General features: G+C 36.1%; 2 protein-coding genes across 5 annotated transcripts; one reads left to right on the top strand and one right to left on the bottom strand.

Annotated features, from left to right (window-relative positions):
- Window positions 1–421: 421 nt before the first annotated feature.
- On the bottom strand, window positions 422–11339 carry LOC103483995 (mitochondrial intermediate peptidase, mitochondrial). Of its 4 annotated transcripts, none has more exons than XM_008440881.3 (17): window positions 11013–11339; window positions 10166–10247; window positions 10011–10063; window positions 9835–9889; window positions 8716–8854; window positions 8577–8631; window positions 7893–8100; window positions 7520–7615; window positions 5591–5710; window positions 5337–5462; window positions 4997–5152; window positions 4206–4322; window positions 3262–3387; window positions 3077–3144; window positions 2507–2642; window positions 2253–2418; window positions 422–880 (listed from the first exon to the last, which is right to left on the bottom strand). In XM_008440881.3, the coding sequence occupies exons 1-17, from the start codon at window positions 11213–11215 to the stop codon at window positions 630–632; spliced, it is 2157 nt and encodes a 718-aa protein (XP_008439103.1). In that variant the 5' UTR covers window positions 11216–11339; the 3' UTR covers window positions 422–629. The 4 variants fall into 4 exon arrangements, with proteins under 4 accessions (XP_008439103.1, XP_050942632.1, XP_050942630.1 ...); XM_051086675.1 differs by having other exon boundaries at window positions 5546–5710; window positions 8716–8825; window positions 10011–10038; window positions 11013–11078; XM_051086673.1 differs by having other exon boundaries at window positions 5546–5710; window positions 10011–10038; window positions 11013–11071.
- A 1624-nt stretch (window positions 11340–12963) lies between these two features.
- LOC103483994 (NADPH-dependent aldehyde reductase 1, chloroplastic-like) lies at window positions 12964–14603 on the top strand. The gene is made up of 4 exons (XM_008440880.3): window positions 12964–13293; window positions 13531–13910; window positions 13982–14340; window positions 14433–14603. The coding sequence occupies exons 1-4, from the start codon at window positions 13006–13008 to the stop codon at window positions 14453–14455; spliced, it is 1050 nt and encodes a 349-aa protein (XP_008439102.1). The 5' UTR covers window positions 12964–13005; the 3' UTR covers window positions 14456–14603.
- Window positions 14604–18084: the final 3481 nt, after the last annotated feature.

Genomic DNA, 18084 nt, shown 5'->3' with positions numbered 1-18084 from the left:
AATTTTGAAAAACCTCCAAAAGAGTATTTTCTTCATTTATTTCTTTTTTTCTTGTCCAAATGTTCTCCCCTTCCTATCAAACAATAACCCGTTTAAACATTCGCAATTGACGTTTCAACAATAATTAGATTAGCTATTTAAAATATTTTCAAAATATTGAAAACTAAGAAAACGTTGTGATCACCTACTAAGAAATTAATTTCTTTTCTTCATAATCAAATGTCGTAATATCAAGCGGGTTATCCCATAAGATCAATGAAGGTGTATAAGTTGAATATCACAAATACAAAAAAAAAAAAGTCAAGCCTCTTGAATTTAAAAGAAATAAAATACGACAAATTAATATTACACAGAATGTATTATCCAACAGTTAAAATAATCAAGTCAAATTTCACCTATTTCTAAAAAAAGAATTGGGATAGAAGTATTCAAACCACAAATGTTACGATTATTAGTACGTTCAGATGTCAATTGGACTAAACTCTTATTAGTAAATTTCACCGTTTCTTTGACATAGAATGGTGTGAAATAAACTCAGAGAACTTCCAATAAGAAGACATTGAGGACCAAAATTGGGAGAACAATAAATAAGAGGGGAAAAGATGCGAAAAGGAAACAACCCCTTTATGCTACAAGTTTTTAGTTAGGCCCATTTCCTTGCAAAGACTGGTTATGTCAGGAATTACTCCTCCTTCCCTATACCTTATAATCCCATCTCCCACGAGATCAGTTAATAAATCAACAGGTTCTTTTGAGCCGCCATGTTCTAAAAATTTTGTTCTCAAGGCATTTCCTGTTTCCCTTGAAAGAGGATCCTCCTTACAAAGTTTCTCCCATATGGTTGCAGCAAAACATTTAGCATATAGGTAGGTGTAGTAACCTGTAAGGAGAAGCATGTGAATGTCTTTCACCACTAAGAAATGATACAAGGAAAAATGAATCGAGGCAATATGATTTTTTCTTTCACAATTTTTCACTGAAAAACTGAAAAGAGACTAATGCTTGAAAGCAAAGCTTCAGGTGAAGCAAGAAACAAAGAAAAAAGAAAGACAATACAATTGAGATACATCAAAAGGCAAACTTGTAAGATCTAGCAAACTAGCTCCAAAAAAGAAACAAAAGCTAGAGAACACATAAACTTTAAAGTTAAAGCCAGCGGAAGATCAATGAGCAGAAGAGGAATCAAGGCAATATAGTGTTAGCACACGGATTGGAACAAATTACCATAATTCATCTCCGCCTACGGATCAAGTGACAATTTTCACAAATTTTCCGAATGGAGGCCCTTATTTTCATATTTTTTATTCTTTACCTTAATTCCGAATCTACTTGTTGGAAGAAAATAAGTTTCTTGAAATTTTCTATTTTGAATTGTATCTCCCTACAAAAAAAAGAATATTGCACGAGAAAAGACTACTTCACCTAATCATTCGAATCTTTGTTTCGTAGTCTATAAATTATACGCCTTTTGGTCCTGATTGAATTGTAACAACTTACTGAATTTTTTACTCTCTATTACCTAGTATATGGATAAAACTATGTTGAATCCTTCCTGAAACGTAACCTAGAATTGGATCCTCATTATCTAAACAAACCCAAAACATATCGTTGGTAAGTGATTCAGTAATTAAACCTTCAGAAATCCTTTTTTGCTCTTTCATTCCATATGAAACACCCTTCAAAGTATCAATTAATGAAGGGGGAGTGGTATTATAAACCATAAACCCACCTCTTTTCTTGAAGTTCTGTGTATAATTTGAATTTCATAAAGATTACCATATATAACACAAAATTTTGCCGCCGATTCCCTGTAGTCGAGCTTTTCTCTTTTTCAGTACAACTGGGAGTACAAAGATCAAAATCTCTGGTCTCAAGAGAAGATGTCAATTATCACTAAGTTATCCTTACTTGGTAATACATCTTCAATTTTTTATGGCAAGTAGAAGTTGCCTAGAATTTGGATTTTTGATTTCTCAGAACGAATTCCTTTATGAAAAAAGAGAGAAAAAAAAAAAAAACATATGGATACCTCAGTTGCATGCTATTTAAGTTTTTGCAAAATCTAGCAAAGAAATGTAGCAGTTCAAGTTGGTCCAGACAAAAATTTAGGTTGGTATTTTGAAGTCCAAACTACACTTACTATCAGGCAAAATATTGGCATGAAGCAAGGACTTAAGAAATAGAAGATTCCATATCAAAATTAGCAAAAATATTTGACGTTTCAAACACAAGAATAGATTAACTTTCATTACCTGCACCATAAGTCAGCAGGTGACAAAATTGGGACTGCCAATGAGTGCCATCCACGTGCTTCCAACTGGTATACTGTCTTTTTAGATCAGCAACAACAGAAGCAGTACCTCTCTCTGAAGTTAACTTTTCTCCAAACAGTGTTTGATCAATTAGAGCATAAAGAATCTGGTAATCGAAGGGGCAAGTAAGAGTTGGTTGGTTCAAATGAAAATGTAAGATATTCTCACATTTAAAAGTACCAGTAACATTTCACCTGACGCTGCAGTTCAGTAGCTGCAAACATCATTTTGGCACCCTGCATGGACTTTACAAGCTTTTCGGGAATTATCTCACCAGTTGAATAGTGTTTGGCAAACGTTTTCAAAACACGATAATCTGATGCATAGTACCTAGAGCCAATTATATCAGTGATAACTATTATTAAGCAACAAGATATAGAAATGAGACTATAAGAGGAAGGTTTCGTCAGGTTATATGTACAAGATTGTACTTAGTACAACTTATTCCAGCAGGATGATGTCCATGCTGTAGCCACATTAAATAATTACGGCACCATATTTAAAAAATAGTAATTATATATACATTTTTATTTATTATCTCTTACTAGAAATTGAGACAAGCACAATTTGGCCCACTTTTTATCCCGTAATTTAATTTTCATAGATGAAAAAGAGAAATGGATGTCTTTCTTACAAAAGCCATAGTAAACACTGCATAGCTTAATTAGAGGAATAACTTAAGCAAAGGGTGGTTGAAAACCTCTATATGACCTTCGTAAACGTAGACCAAAAGGGCAAGCAATAAAAGTGAAATTTTTACTCACTCAAATAGGTTTGATGGTGTCTCTGCTAGATCTAGAACCACTCTTGTACCTGAAAAATGTTGATATTCCTGCAGTAGTTGAGAATTCATGAGTTATATATAGAATAAAAGAAACCTGGAGTGGGGTGTGGGGGGGGGGGGGTGTTAAAATTCCACAGTTCAAGAGAGTAAAGAATCACCAAGTACCGTTCTTGAAAGCAGTGAATGAAGAGCATGCCCAAATTCATGGAAAAGAGTTTCTACTTCTGAATGATTAAGCCTCACATTTGATCGATCATTTGAACTGGAAAAATTGCAAACAAGAGCTACAACCTGCACATAAAGAATACAACTTTTGATTTGAAAAGGAGACGAAATCAGTCTGGCTTGACCTTTAGAAAAGTACTTCCCTCAGGATCTTTCCTGAATGGATATATCATTAGTATTAAATTATCAACCTGAGTACAAGTTGAAAGAGTCCACGAAAGATCATTTAATAATCCTGAAACTTGTTTGACATTAGGGGAAGAAAAGGTTAAATTACACATTTTAGTTCCTAAACTTTGAGCAATGTGTCTATTTGGTCCTTGAATTTTCAAAATTACAAATTTAGTCATTGAGATTTTGATTTTGCACTTACTTGACACAAAATTAAAAGTTTAGACTTCCACTACAACATAATCTAAATTTATACCAAATAGATCAATTGTTTTTAAAATATTTTAATATAATGGGGAAACACAAAACTAAAAATTTAGGAATCTATCAGACACTTTGAAAAGTTCAAGGATCAAATAGATCAAAACATTAAAATTCAAGGACTAAACTTGTACTTGAATTGAAAGAAAATCATAAGCTACATTTTCATCGAGGCATCGCATAGTTGTAATAATAAGTAATATCCTTCACCAGAGAATCAATCCACTCCTATTCCCCCATAGAAGTAAGTAGGTTTTCACAATATTCTTGATTATAGCATGACTGATAATAATAATAATTGGGAGGATTCCATGTCTATGCAATTTTACAGAAACAAGAATCGAAGCATCACAAAAAAGCTTAATCAGATACAGACATACAGCTGTTGTAAGACTGGGAATTATATTAATCAAGAGTTGCTAGCAAACATGAAGTTCTATTCTAATACATACAGGAAGTTGGTATTCCGTTTCAGAAACCTTGCGGCCTCCCTTAATTGCAAAATGAGCACAACCTGGATATTTTCCTTTTCTTGAGTACAAATCCAGATATAAAAATCCCAACTCACCCTGAAATAAATATGATGGCACTATGAGTTTAGGGAAGTAAATTTGACGTTTGCAGAAAGGGGGAAGTTTAAGTATGTGCATCAATGAAAACTTTGAAGATAAGTTATCAGTTATGTCAAAAAACTGTTACGAAACTGAGTACCATAACTCAAATAATACAATCTGTTAATTAAGCCCAAAGGATTTGATCTCAGGAGACATTTAGTCATGTACATCTTTTTAGAGTTTGTTCTAATAGTTTCTCATTCCAAGATTATAGATGTGTGATCTTTGATCTCAATACTAAAAATTTATCTATGAATGTACAAATTTCAAAAGATTATCATCATCAGCTCCACTTTGTTTTTGGGGAATTAGTGTTGTTCCAGAAAGTTAGAAAAGATCAATGATACTCCTCCACTCAGAAATCGCATTAGCTTTCTACAATTACAACTACAAAGATAGATGTGGTTACCTTTCTTTTCGATACATACTAAACAAGTAACAGTACCATGAATCTTTTTTTGCTTACATAAAAAAAACATTTTCTGCTAACCATTTGAAAATCTTGGGGCTCGGTATAAAATGGAAGTCAGGAAAATATTAGTCGATGCTGCATCAAACGACTGTCTGATACAGGAAAAATCTATAATCAATGGAGAAGAAACCTAAAGTTAATATTATTCAGTATCTACCTCTTCAGGGTGTTGAAGAGACAATTTAAGCACATCAGGATGCCATGATTCACCTGGTGCCAGGGGAATATTATAAAATGATGCCCCAAACAACGACTTCACAAGAGTTTTCAAACCCTCAATGCACTGTGATAGAGGAAAATATGATGCTATGGCCTATCAAAAGGAAAGAGTAATACAAAATTACTAGCAGTTAGGAGGAGGAAAACAATACTGTAAATATCTCAGTAGGCCAGAGAAAAACTGTTAGAAACCTGCTTTACCAAGGTAAGAAAACAAAACCAAAAAACAAAAAAAGAGGATAGGAGAAAGAAAGAAAGGAACAGAAGGTGTAACTTGCCGACGAATCCAAATTATATGCAGTAGATTTCATCATTGATGTATAGTAAGCCTCATCCCATGGTTCTAAATCTTCGAACTTATTCATACACTTCTTTAACTTGAATTCCCTGATTTGATTGAACTCCTGGAGGTGGTCATAAATTCTCGTTACAATATGAAACCTCAAGTTCAAAGAGTTGTGATGATAAGGAAACAGCTCTTCCATGCCTTGCAAATTGGAATACTGACATCTCGACACAAAAACTGTAGTACCTCATCTGCTCTAGAACGGACCACTTTGCTCAACTCTTGCAAAAAGGACATTACCACAGCTGGAGATGAAGCCAAGTTAGGCGTTACTGCAAATTCTGCAAAAGATCTATACCCCAATATCTGCATAAGCAACGTGAAGCAAAAGGCTAAAGCATTGGTGGGGCTGCACTGTAATTGTAACATGATCGTTTTTCCATATGTAAGAAACACATTTTCTAACATTTTTCACAGATTGGAACAAATATAACTTTTTCAAAAATCTCAAGGCATTTAGTAGATTTATAATAAAATTTGTTATTGTAATCGGATACATTTCTAATTTCTCGTAGATCCATAGATTGTGAAGATGAAAGAAATAGCAAGCTCCCTGTTGTGCTTCAGATATGTTTTTAGAAGGTCGATGGGGGCCTACAAGCCAAACAGAAATGAATGAGCTGAGATGCCATCATGAGGGAAGAGCTCAAGAGTCTTTCCATTTAAATTCAGTAGATAACAGTTTGACAAGGGTAGGCTGTGATGGGCAGGGCAGCAAGCAGAAATGTAGTGGCAAGTAGAAAGTTATCCGGGAGTGGGAAATTCTAGCTTTCTTTTGAAAAAAAAACCATTAATCTCACACTTCTAAGAGTTTTGCAACCTTTCCCAACTTAATTCAATACGGAAAACCTACTTTTCTTCCCTAGCTCTATCACATTTCAGTCCTATACCATGCGAATGCCAAGAGGGAAAAGAATGGATAATTTTACAGAATTAGTTGAATCTCTATTAGAAACTTTGATGACAAAGTGGAAAGATGTCAACATTTACACAGACATGCAAGGGAGTTGGGCAATTTTTATGCATCGCGAAGAATCTAAAAGTAGCATCACCAAATAAATGGTTCAACAGAATATAGTAAGAGGCAAACAAATGGCTAACGAAGCCATATTGGGAGAGTAGAATGATGCAAGGCAATGAGAAGTAAAGAACAGTGATGTAACAATGAATCTTTTCAGCAAGACCTTTTACGGTGCTTGCACCACATATTTAGAACATTCATTGTCAGTGAGAAGATTGGAAGTTGCAGATACCTCTGTCTCCAAGGAGACGCTGAGCATTCCATTTAACATAGTCAAAACTGTAAAAATGGAAAATATGGATTCCAGTCATCTTTCCCCACAGATGAATTCTGATTTAGAAATCTACTTCAGCCAGCTTTCATCTTAGGAATCGGCCTCTACTTAATTCCACAAAGAGATTAGAGATACTTAAGCAGTGGGAAGGTTTACTAGAAGATGAAGCCACATTGGAGGCCTTTGGTTGAATGGTAGGGAAATTTCCTAGCTTTCATCTAGACGGCAAGGTGAAACTGCAAGCAAGCAGTATTGATAGAAATAAAAAGAAGCCTGTTTGGTTCACGCATGCTTGAGGAAGGTTGCACAGATCCTGAACCAGGCAGACTTTAAGGATGCATCATCAAAGAAGAGTGTACAAGTTCTTTCCATATAAGTTCTGTTAATTTAGGAGCTACTTTCTTTTTGAGGGAAATATACCTCTTGAAAGACTAGGAGATTTGTAGATCCTTGGCCATTTAATATTAACCCACTATTAAACCATGTATTATTTAACAAGTCTAATATTCTTCCTAAGGGATATTAAAAGATCAAATATAGCATGACCATGAATGATGGAACAAAAAACCTCCGCAGGAAACAGTTGAAAAATAAGACTTAAGATTAAGCAAGATTGACGTTCACTATTCACATGGCAATTGCCCCCACAAAAAAATGATAAAAAATTTTGCACCACAATATTAGAATAACTCATCCCAATGGTAGAACCATTTTAAGAATTCAGTATTGAATAAAGGGAAAACTTAGGAAAGAAATGTTAGGTATTCTGTTGTTCTTTACAAATTGCAGAGAATGGAAATAACTAATAAGCATGAATAACCTGAGCTAGAGAGTGGCGAGTGGCAATAAGCTTATCAAGAACACCAAGGTTAGCACGAGGACTTGAATTTCCCTTGACATAAGCCATTTTTCTAACCTGAGACAATATTCGAGTGTACAGAAAAAAAAAAGTTATCAGAAAAAGGATTGATCGGAATGGTTAATGAACTGATACCTCAGCAAACCATAATTTATAAAACATCTCATCATCTTTCGAATAAGATTTCCTTCCGTAAATAGCTAAATCAGTTTGATTTAACTGATGCCTAAGTCTTAAACCTACAAGAATGTATGGAAACCTTCTCATTCTTCAACTGCCCCATGCCACTGAGAATACATCCTATGTATTATTATACAACAACAGAGTTACTAACCTCATCATCTGATGTGAACTGCAGAATAGAAGATAGAGAATCTGAATCAGTCATTAACCTAAATCCATTTTCCTCCTTGCTACTTCTTGACCCTAACAATTCATTTGACCGATATATGGGCTTAGCAAGATGGTACAAGTTGTTTGGCATACGCAATGGTGGAAATATATCCACATAGCCTGGGTCAATGACGATATTTTCTTTGAACCTGATCCAACAAAACATATTCAACAAAGTTAACAAACATGCATGGAAGATATTTCATTTTCTCTTCTTGCCCTCCAAAATGCAAGAAATACTGTCTAGACTCTAAATAGCTCCGATTACATGCATCATGCATATATCAGTATAAGTTTAAATATAATGAGGTTTCCCAATAACTACCAAAAAAGAATATTCATCAAGCACTTATAGTAGCTCTGAATATTAAAAGTATGATAAAATTGGTTGATTGAAGATAACTTGAATTTTATGACTAGTATTTTTCTTTTATTATTGACAGATATGAACTATTCGATGGTTAAATTAAAAAGGAGAATGAATTTCGTGACTGCAGTAGTATGTCCAGTTTATAATGAGAGGCTGACAGCTAGCGACATCATTAATTTTTAATGATGTGAAGAAAATATTATTGGAAGGACTATGGAAGCAACCAAGATCTAGCAACTACTATATGGAGCTTACTCCTGACAAAGCTGAGAAATCTCTATATTCAGCTGATTTACTCGATCTAGTTTATCTGCACAAGTATAATGAAGGTGTTAGTTTTTTAATGAAGAAGCATGAGTAAGAAGCAACAGAGTTAACTCAAAACAGAAATTACCAGCAGAAAGATGAATTCCAGCCCTTTCAAAGTCAACACGGAGGTAATGGGCAGCCATGTGAGCTTCCCGTGTAAGTAGATGAGTTTCATGCTCCGCTTTTTTTACAGCACTATACAAAGTATGATTTGTATTGAGAAACTATAAACAAAGAGATAACATGAATTAATTTTTAGTCTGAGTTTCTAAACAGTCAAGAACATTACCAACAACAATTACTCATTCAAAATAGAAAAGAAAGTAAATCTAGTGATCATTTTGGTTTTCCTTCTCTGGATCGTGCAAAACTAAATAAGGTAGAAAACTAATATATATACACATATAACTCGTTTCATTATTTTCATGTTAGACTCAAATATAGTGTTTTCCCTAAACTAAATTTAATCCCAGCTAAAAGTACTAATCTTTTTTCGTTTAAATTTAAATGCTGGGTACTTTTAAATTCTGTAGGTCCATGTTACTTACGTTAAGTAGTTATCAGTTTCAGTAGGTTATAGTTATTTACTAAAATAACTGGTGGAAAAAAAAACATATAAAAATGGAACTTGGAATCTCTTAATTAATTAAGTAATATTGACTCTCCATGTATCTAGTTAGATTCAAAGGTTTACTTAACCCACATATCCCAGGTTCAAAGGAATGTTGAAGAGAGAAAGAGATTGATAATAACTAATCTGAGCATTAACTTCTGAAGTCTTCCATTTTTAATCATGAGAGATAACATTTAAGATGAAGCTTATAAAGTAGGCTGTTTGTGAGACTGTCAAATCCACTGTCTACAAGTGTTAGTTTTTCCCCTTGATACAGGTCTCCAAATTACTCTACTAAAAGGTTTAGAATTTTATACAAAAAGCAAATCTAGTTCTGCTAATATAACACATTTTATCATTTCAGCACACCAGATTATTTTCTCTAAAGTTTTTTTTAATATATCTTGGCATTAGAGCCCATAACTAGAGAAAAATACACTACTCCAGAACATATTTTTGCTTTCCACTGAAGATAGGGCTCAGACATAACAGTGAGAGTGACAATGAATTAGTTAGCAAACCAGCTATCTGACTACTGACAAGGAAGTGAAAATGTCACATTCAATATATATGATTTTCTGGGCTCCTCACATGAAAATATTCATTCATTCTCATAGCTGCATTGTTTGCCTCCTCCACAAATTCCCTAATTGCATAAAAAAATTGTAGCAAGCACTCGTGAGAAGAACAATTGGCAGACAGACTGGGAAAGTAATATGAATGAGAGTAACAATAACCAGGGTGTAAACAAAATGAAAAGTAAAAACCTGTCTGGATGAGTTTGCCTACAAAGTTCTGCAGAATCAAAAACAGAGCAGACCTAATAAATAAATTCCACAATTAAACAAAGAATTCCTGCATCAAAGCTAAAATATAAGAGACAGATCAAATAAAAATTTAAAGTCCTAAATTCTAAACCTACACTGTTGGAAATTTCATCCATTGCTTGGATAACTTCTGCTGAAGAAGGCATGCTGGAAATGAAAGTAACAAGCTCGCCAGACCTAAAAATCAGAGAATTTGTTAGAACTAATGAAGGTTTCAAGAATACCCAGATTATCAATGAATTAGAGATTTGTAGTAAAAATATTGTATTAATATCTCATGAAAGTGGCTCCCAAACCCAGAACACATGTCATCCTGTATGATAGCGTATACAAGTAGACGATTTTTATTTCTGAAATCCTTTGTATGTTGCACTTTCTTTTACTCCTCCAATTCAAAGAAAGATACCCATCGGCATTGGTAAATGCCTAGTTTTGGAACTTCCCTAAACTCCAATAGAATGTAACGTAAATGAAACGAAGGAAAAACACATAGCTTTGGATCTAATTTATCAGAAAGGTCAGTATATCTTGCAAAAGAACCTCCAATAATTAAGAGATTAAGTACTGTATATATTTACCTCAATTCTTATTTCCATAATCGTTATATATACATATAGGAAAAAAACGAGTCATTAAGTTAAGCTCATGGACATACCGATTAACATGGAAACAAGATGGAACACCTCCACTTGGCTATGTGATTGAATATTTTATTGATTAATGTTCTGTGTGCTATATACATAACTAAGTTTAATGTTTTTAGTGTTAAACTAACCGATGATACAGAAGAAAAGAACAAATCAAAATTTCCAGAAAAGAAATGGCTTTTGCATTTTCCCTACAATATCAGTTAATACGTTCAGTTTCTTCACTTAGGCTTCCAGATGGAGTCTCGTCTCTCGAGCAGTAAAAGCTTTCAACGTATAGCAATAATGTTGTTACCTCTCAATTGCTTCATCGACGAAACGTCGGAAACCTTGAGGCGACTTGAGGTGGTCAAAACCATAGAGTCCGGTTGCAGCACCTTTCTGTGGAGCTGAGGCTGGGGCGTGAATCGAACGGAACCTAGAGCAGTTCCAGTAGGATGATTTTAGAACTAGACCGGAAGTGAGTTTCCCGGTGGTTTTGCGGACGAGGCTCGACATACTGCGGCGGGGAGAAGGCGAGGCAGCGTTGAACCTCGACGTTCCAGCTTCGTGGTCTGAGTGGGGGTTGGACGCGGGCGTGGGCGTGAGCTTTTGAGTTCCGGTTTGTCCACGGAAGCATTCCAGTCCCTACTGAATAAAATATTTGAATTCTGGTTTATTTATTTATTTATTAAAAAACCGATTTTTATCATAATATTCGGGAAAAGTTATCGATTAATACATTGTTTTTTGGTTAATGAATTTTAAAAATTGACAACGGTAGTCTCCAGCTTTATTAATAGATATATTTGGTTTTCCAATTTAAATATATTTTTTAATTCTTAAATTTAAAAAATATATTTATATCCAAAAGTATTCTAGATTTGATTTTTAGATAGGTGTTTTAAAAAATATAGAAAAACGACAAAATATTTACCACTTCAACAATTCCGAGATACTAAAAATAGTCCGTCAACCTCGCCGTCAATAACACGTTTATAATATATTTGCAATTTATATACGATCATTTAGATATGGTTTAATATATCGATGTGGTTCAATATATAATCAATCGTTTACATATGACTATAATTTAGATTTTTTTTTTTTTTAAATTGGTACACGTTTATTTTAATTCTTTTGCTATACGATGATTTGGATTTCTTTACAATCGTTTATTTTTACATGATCGTGATTTTTTTTCAAGATTTACAGTTTTTTAGATTTTGTTATTCTGTTTACACAATTGTACACAATTTTATACAGATTCGTTTAAAAAAAATAAATAATTGAAAAATAAGAAATATGATGGAAAGAAATCGAGAAAAAAAAGACTGAAATCACAGGAGAAGAACGAAGAAGACGAAATAGAAGAGAATACGAATCACAAATAAGAAAGTAAGATAGAATGATAAATTTAGAATATTTAAAAAAATTGCTTACTTTATCCATAAGTAGTTTGGTGATTTGTTATATTTACAATAATTTTCCATTTTTGAAAGATAATTATGCGATATTAAAACTATAATTTTAATTTAAAACAGCATGTAATTATTTAAAATAAAAATCTAAAGTTGTTCAAAAGCCTTTTAAACTTATTTTTAAAGATTCAATTAACTCAGAAGATATATTTTGAAAATTTGGAAGTAAAATAATATATTATTATATATCTATAAATTAAAAAAAAAGTATATTTTTAAAACTCATGATCAATCATACACGTTCATGAAAAAATGTTCATGAAAAATTGATTAAGAAGAAGATTATTTTTAATATTTTCTGAGATCAAATATTTAATATTTTTTAATAATAGAAGTGTTCCTTTTATCTTATCGATTTTTATATTTTAATATTAAATTTGAAGTATTAGATTATAATATATATTACTTTTTTCATGCAAATTACGTTTATATCGTGGTAGTTGTGTCCCATTTTTACATTATAGGATTCGAATCTTATATTAAACATCACCGATCTATCTTTACATTTACAAAATTAAAGCAAAATGCCATATCAAACTGATCTAAATACCAACAGAATTTAGTGTCTCTATAAATTGATAGAAGTTTGCCCCTATCTATCGGTTTTGATACAATATGTATATATTCTTTCGTCATTTACCCTAATTTTCATATAGAAAATCGTTGTAAATTTTTCCGTCTCCAAAGACGTACGTGTCCGCCGCAAGCGACTGTGAAGACACGTCGACATTGTCCACTCACCCCCATTTTCCACACCTATAAAAACACCTCTCTCAATATACATCTCCAAATCAACGAACTTGGCAAGTTCCCTTTTCTTATATATGTATGCTTGCTTTAATTTCTAGGTTCTGTTCATACCCCAATATTCGACCTCTAGTTATTCCTTGTTGTTTGTTGGGTGGGTTTTGTGGTGCTGACTTTACAGGTTGCAGCTGTAGAAGTAATACTAATAGTTCCATTGTTAGTCGACGTTGTTGGGTGAGAAGTATGGCGTCTGAAGGCCAACAACAGTTTCCTCCTCAGAAGCAACAAGCTCAACCTGGCAAAGAGCATGCCATGGATCCAACTCCTCAGTTCACTTCACCTGATTACAACCCTGCCAATAAGCTTCAGGCATTTACCTTTGTTCCCTCTCTATCTTTATTTATTTTTCCTTATTGCTTCTTCACTCTTCTCATTAAAAAGAAAGATAAAAAGGATACCTTTTTTTAATTAGATATGCCCTAAACTTAACTTACCTACAACTTTAAGGATCCTTTCTCACCATATTGCCGTAGCTATAATTATAGCAAAATATAAAGAAAAAAAAGTGTGTAGAAAAATGTCAAAATGTAAAAACCTTGAGCGCAGGGGAAGGTGGCGCTAGTGACGGGCGGGGACTCAGGCATAGGACGGGCAGTTTGTTACTGTTTTGCCTTAGAAGGCGCAACCGTGGCCTTCACCTACGTCAAGGGTCAGGAGGACAAAGATGCCAAAGACACCATTGAAATGATAAAGAAGGCGACCAAATCCAGCGCAGTCAAGGACCCATTAGCCATACCGGCGGACTTGGGGTTCGATGAAAACTGCAAGAGAGTGGTAGATGAGGTGGTCAAAGCCTACGGTCGAATCGACATTTTGATTAACAACGCTGCCGTGCAGTACAAATCCTCCTTTGTTGAAGACATCGACGAGGAAAGACTCCTCAGAGTGTTTCGGACCAACATTTTCTCCTACTTCTTCACCACCAGGTAAATTCTTTCTAATTCCAACGCAATTAGCTCCGAAGTTTGGGAATTCATATTGGATTTTTTGAGTTAAGGCATGCATTGAAGCACATGAAAGAAGGGAGCTCCATAATCAATACGACCTCGGTGAATGCCTATAAAGGCAATGCTAAACTGCTTGATTACACTTCCACAAAGGGAGCCATTGTGGCGTTTACTAGAGGCCTGGCGCTGCAGTTAGCTGACAAAGGGATAAGGGTTAATGGCGTGGCGCCGGGGCCGATATGGACGCCGTTGATTCCAGCCTCCTTTGAGGAGGAAGAGACGGCTAGTTTTGGGTCTCAGGTTCCAATGAAGCGAGCTGGGCAGCCCATTGAGGTGGCTCCTTCGTATGTATTCCTTGCCTGTAATGCCGATTCCTCTTATATTACTGGCCAAGTCCTCCACCCAAATGGTAAGCTTTTAAAAAAGAGAAAAATTCTTCTGTTTTGTTTTCGTTTATTTATGTCTTATGGGTTTTTTGTGTGTTTTCTTTTTACCCTTTAGGTGGGACTGTAGTGAATGCTTGAGTTCTGTTGTGTGGGATTCCCATGGAGGAGTTTTGAGAGCTGGAGAATGAATGATATAGTTGTATGGAATTTTGTTAGAGGTGTGGTAAAGATGTGAATAATGTAAAAAAATATCCGAACTTCAAATAAAGTTCTCCCTTTTCAAGAACATGGATGTTTCATCTGAAACAGTGGTCTAATTAATTGTCGGAATTTTTTCTAGAATCTTTTCTGAAACCAAAATGGCGTGATGTTTCGTTCGAGATGCGCTGGTAAGTTCTTACTAATGGAATCAACAAAACCTGGCATGATGATATGTTTGATTGTACCTCGTGTCTCTTCCTATTTCCATGGTGGGTTGGATTTGATCATGTTGCCTGACATAAGATTCTCTGTTTAGGAAGAGATAAAAAGCCTGTTAAAAATCCTGCTGCAGGTTTGGATTGTAACAAACATAAAAGTTGTGTAGCATATGGATCTGTGACTAATGTGCTTTTCTATTTGTGTTTGTTGCCGAAACAAATTGCTCATACATCTGAAGATTGTTCCCTGATGATCCTGGAAATGAGGCCATATTACCACTAGTGACAGAGAGGAAATTTACATAACGAGTAAAATTTTCTCCTGTGTGCTACTTGTTTAGTTAAGATTGGTCCAGAGTTTCCTTGTATGAAGCTGTTATATTGTAATGAAATGGATACGGCTTGATGTTCCACCTCCATCTCAAGAGCTAAATAATCATAAAATTGTAAATATTGAGTAAGACCAATAATGGAGGATGGATAAAATAGCAAGAGTTGTGCTTTTAAGAAAGTTTGTTCCAGAAGAATTCAGCTAGATGATGCAATTTTCTTGTCCTTGAGTGTGTCTGCTAACAGACGCTTAAAATTTTTCTTTATTAAATTTTTGTGTTACCCCTTTTTTTTTTTTTTTTTTTTTTTTTTTTTTTTTTTTTTAATGTTTGCACTTCGTTATTGATTTTACTCTTAGTTTATTTCAGTTTAAAATTTAAAATTAAAGTTAGAAATAATGCTTTTCTAAACAGTTATAAATTTGGTTTTCTTTAACGAATTTCTCAATTTATATTTTCTTAAATTTCAGTTAGGATGGAACTTTACTTATTAATCTTAATTATGTTGAATATCCTTTTAATTTTTATTTGGGGAAATTACATTTTTGGAATTGGAGTTTTAAATTGATGGTGAATTTGATTTTTAAGATTTTAGAAGTGACTTCGACCATTTGGAGTTTTAAATTAGATATTAGTATTTTTTATTCGTATGCATGTGTGATTTCTCGGAAAATTTATATTAGTATTGTTGTTTGAAGGGTTATTAGTGAAATTGTACACTCAACCAATGTTTTAAAAGGAAACGAATTGAAAAGGAGGACGGCGCTGGGCTGGCAAGGGAAAATGACTTCGGCCGAAGTGGCTCGGGGCAAAGACGGAAGGCCGGGGATCACGGCTCGGCGGAGGAGGTGTGGCTCGCGGCTCGGAAAGAAGTGGCTAGGCTCCAGGCTCGAACGGAAGCGGCGCGGCACGACTCCGATAAAGAGGCGCGGCTCAAGGCTCTGTAGGAAGCGGCTCGGCTCGAGGTGGTGTGGCTTGCGGCTCAGAAAGAAGCAGCTAGGCTGCAGTCTCGAACAAAAACGGCGAGGAACTCGGCTCAGTGGAGCTGTGGCCCGCGGCTACGCAAAAAGAGGCTAGGCTCCAGGCACGGACGGAAGTGCCGTAGCTACCGGCTCAGAGGAAAGCGGAGCGGCTCAGACGTAAACGGCGCGCCTCGAAGCTCGGACAGAAACGGCACGGCAGAAGGCTTCATCCAAAGCAGCGCGACGCGGCTTCAGGCTCCGACAAAAGAGGCGCGGCTAACGGCTCGAGAAAAAGCGGCAGAATTCACCGCTAGGACGGTACCGGCACGGCTAGCGACATGAATGGAAGCTGCACGGCTAACAACTCAACCGCAGCTGCGGCTCGGACACACGGCTCACGGCCCACGGCTCCCCACTCGCGGCCCACGACCCCAGCTCACCAAACACGGCCCACCGCCCCCGGCTCACCAAACACGACCCACGGCCCACGGCTCCCCACCACGGCCCACGGCTCCCCACCCACGGCCCACGGCCCCCCCACCCACGGCCCACGGCCCCCCACCCACGGCCCACGGCTCCCCACCCCGGTCCACGGCTCCTAGCCCACGACCCACGGCCCGCACCGCGCGGCCCATGGTCCCCACCGCCCGACCCACGGCCCACGACCCTAGTTGTTGATCGGCTCCCCTAAACCCCTATACCCTCCATGTACCCTAAAACCCTTCATAGCTATACCTTAAACCCTATACCCTAAACCATATATAAACACTAGACCCTCCATAGCCATACCCTCCATATACCATATACCCTAAACCCTATACTCTAAATCCTATACCTTAAACCCTACACTCTAAACCCTATACCTTATACCCGATATACCCTAAACCTGGTATACCATATACCTGATATACCCTAAACTTGGTATACCATATATCCTATACTCAGTATATCCCAAACCCTAAACCCTAAACCTTAGACCCACGTCGCCCGACCAACAACCCATGCCCCACGACCCACGTCGCCCGACCAACGGCCCACGACCCAAGTTATTGATCGGCTCCCCCTAAACCTAACCCCTAAACTTTAACCCTTAACCCCTAAACCCTAAACCCCTATACCCCTATACCTTATACCCCTATACCCTATACCCCTATACCCTAAACCCCTATATCCTAAACCCCTATATCCCAAAACTCTATAACCCTATACCCCAAAACCCTATAGCCCTATACCTAAAACCCTATAACCCTAAACCCTAAAAACCTTAAAACCCTTAATAAACCCTAAACACTAAAACCCTCCATAGCTATACCCTAAAACCCTCCATAGCTATACCTTCCATACCTATACCCTAAACCCTATACCCTAAACTATATATAAACCCTAAACCCTCCATAGCTATATCCTCCATATACCCTATACCCTAAACCCTACCTAAACCCTAAATCCTATACCCTAAACCCGGTATATCCTATACCCTATACACGGTATACCCTATACCCTATACCCGGTATATCCTAAACCTTAATTTACCCTATACCCTAAACCCTATACCCTACACCTTAAACCTTACTTTACCCCTACACCCTAAACCCTAATTTACCCTATACCTTAAACCTTAATCCCTCATCCCTATACCCTACCCTCATCCCTGTGGCTTATGGCCTATGGCCTATACACTAAACCATCCCTAATATACCCTCATCCCTAATCCTTATGGCCTATAGCCTATACCCTAAATCCCTATACCCTAAACACTCTATACCCTAAACATCTTATACACCCTATACCCTAACACTCTACACCCTATACCCCCTATGCAAATCCTTCTAAACCTTAAACAAAGTTTTTGGCCTATTTATAAATAATATTACTTTCCCTTTTCTTGTAAATATTACTATTTTTCTCTTTTCCTCCTAAATTTCAAGTAAACTTATTTTTACCTTTTTCATACTAGAAAATTTTGAAACTTATTTTTTAAAAAAAAAGTTTCATGCGGGTGGATGGTGGTTCTTTCGAAAGTTGTCAACATATAGAAAAGACTTAATTAATAAGGA

The sequence above is a fragment of the Cucumis melo genome, chromosome 6, assembly GCF_025177605.1.
Source record: "Cucumis melo cultivar AY chromosome 6, USDA_Cmelo_AY_1.0, whole genome shotgun sequence".
Taxonomy (NCBI): Eukaryota; Viridiplantae; Streptophyta; class Magnoliopsida; order Cucurbitales; family Cucurbitaceae; genus Cucumis; species Cucumis melo.
This window is presented reverse-complemented; position numbering and strand designations above follow the sequence as displayed.

Bases quoted from the DNA above. Each gene is read 5' to 3' on its own strand.
- LOC103483994 (XM_008440880.3), top strand. From the start codon at position 13,006: ATGCTTGCTTTAATTTCTAGGTTCTGTTCATACCCCAATATTCGACCT. The intron at 13,911-13,981 runs GTAAATTCTTTC...TTTTGAGTTAAG, and splicing joins TCCTACTTCTTCACCACCAG to GCATGCATTGAAGCACATGA. The intron at 14,341-14,432 runs GTAAGCTTTTAA...TTTACCCTTTAG, and splicing joins CCAAGTCCTCCACCCAAATG to GTGGGACTGTAGTGAATGCT.
- LOC103483995 (XM_008440881.3), bottom strand. From the start codon at position 11,215: ATGTCGAGCCTCGTCCGCAAAACCACCGGGAAACTCACTTCCGGTCTA. The intron at 5,711-7,519 runs GTTATTCATGCT...TTGCTTATGCAG, and splicing joins CTCGCCACTCTCTAGCTCAG to ATATTGGGGTATAGATCTTT. The intron at 4,323-4,996 runs GTAGATACTGAA...TATTTATTTCAG, and splicing joins CTCTTCAACACCCTGAAGAG to GGTGAGTTGGGATTTTTATA.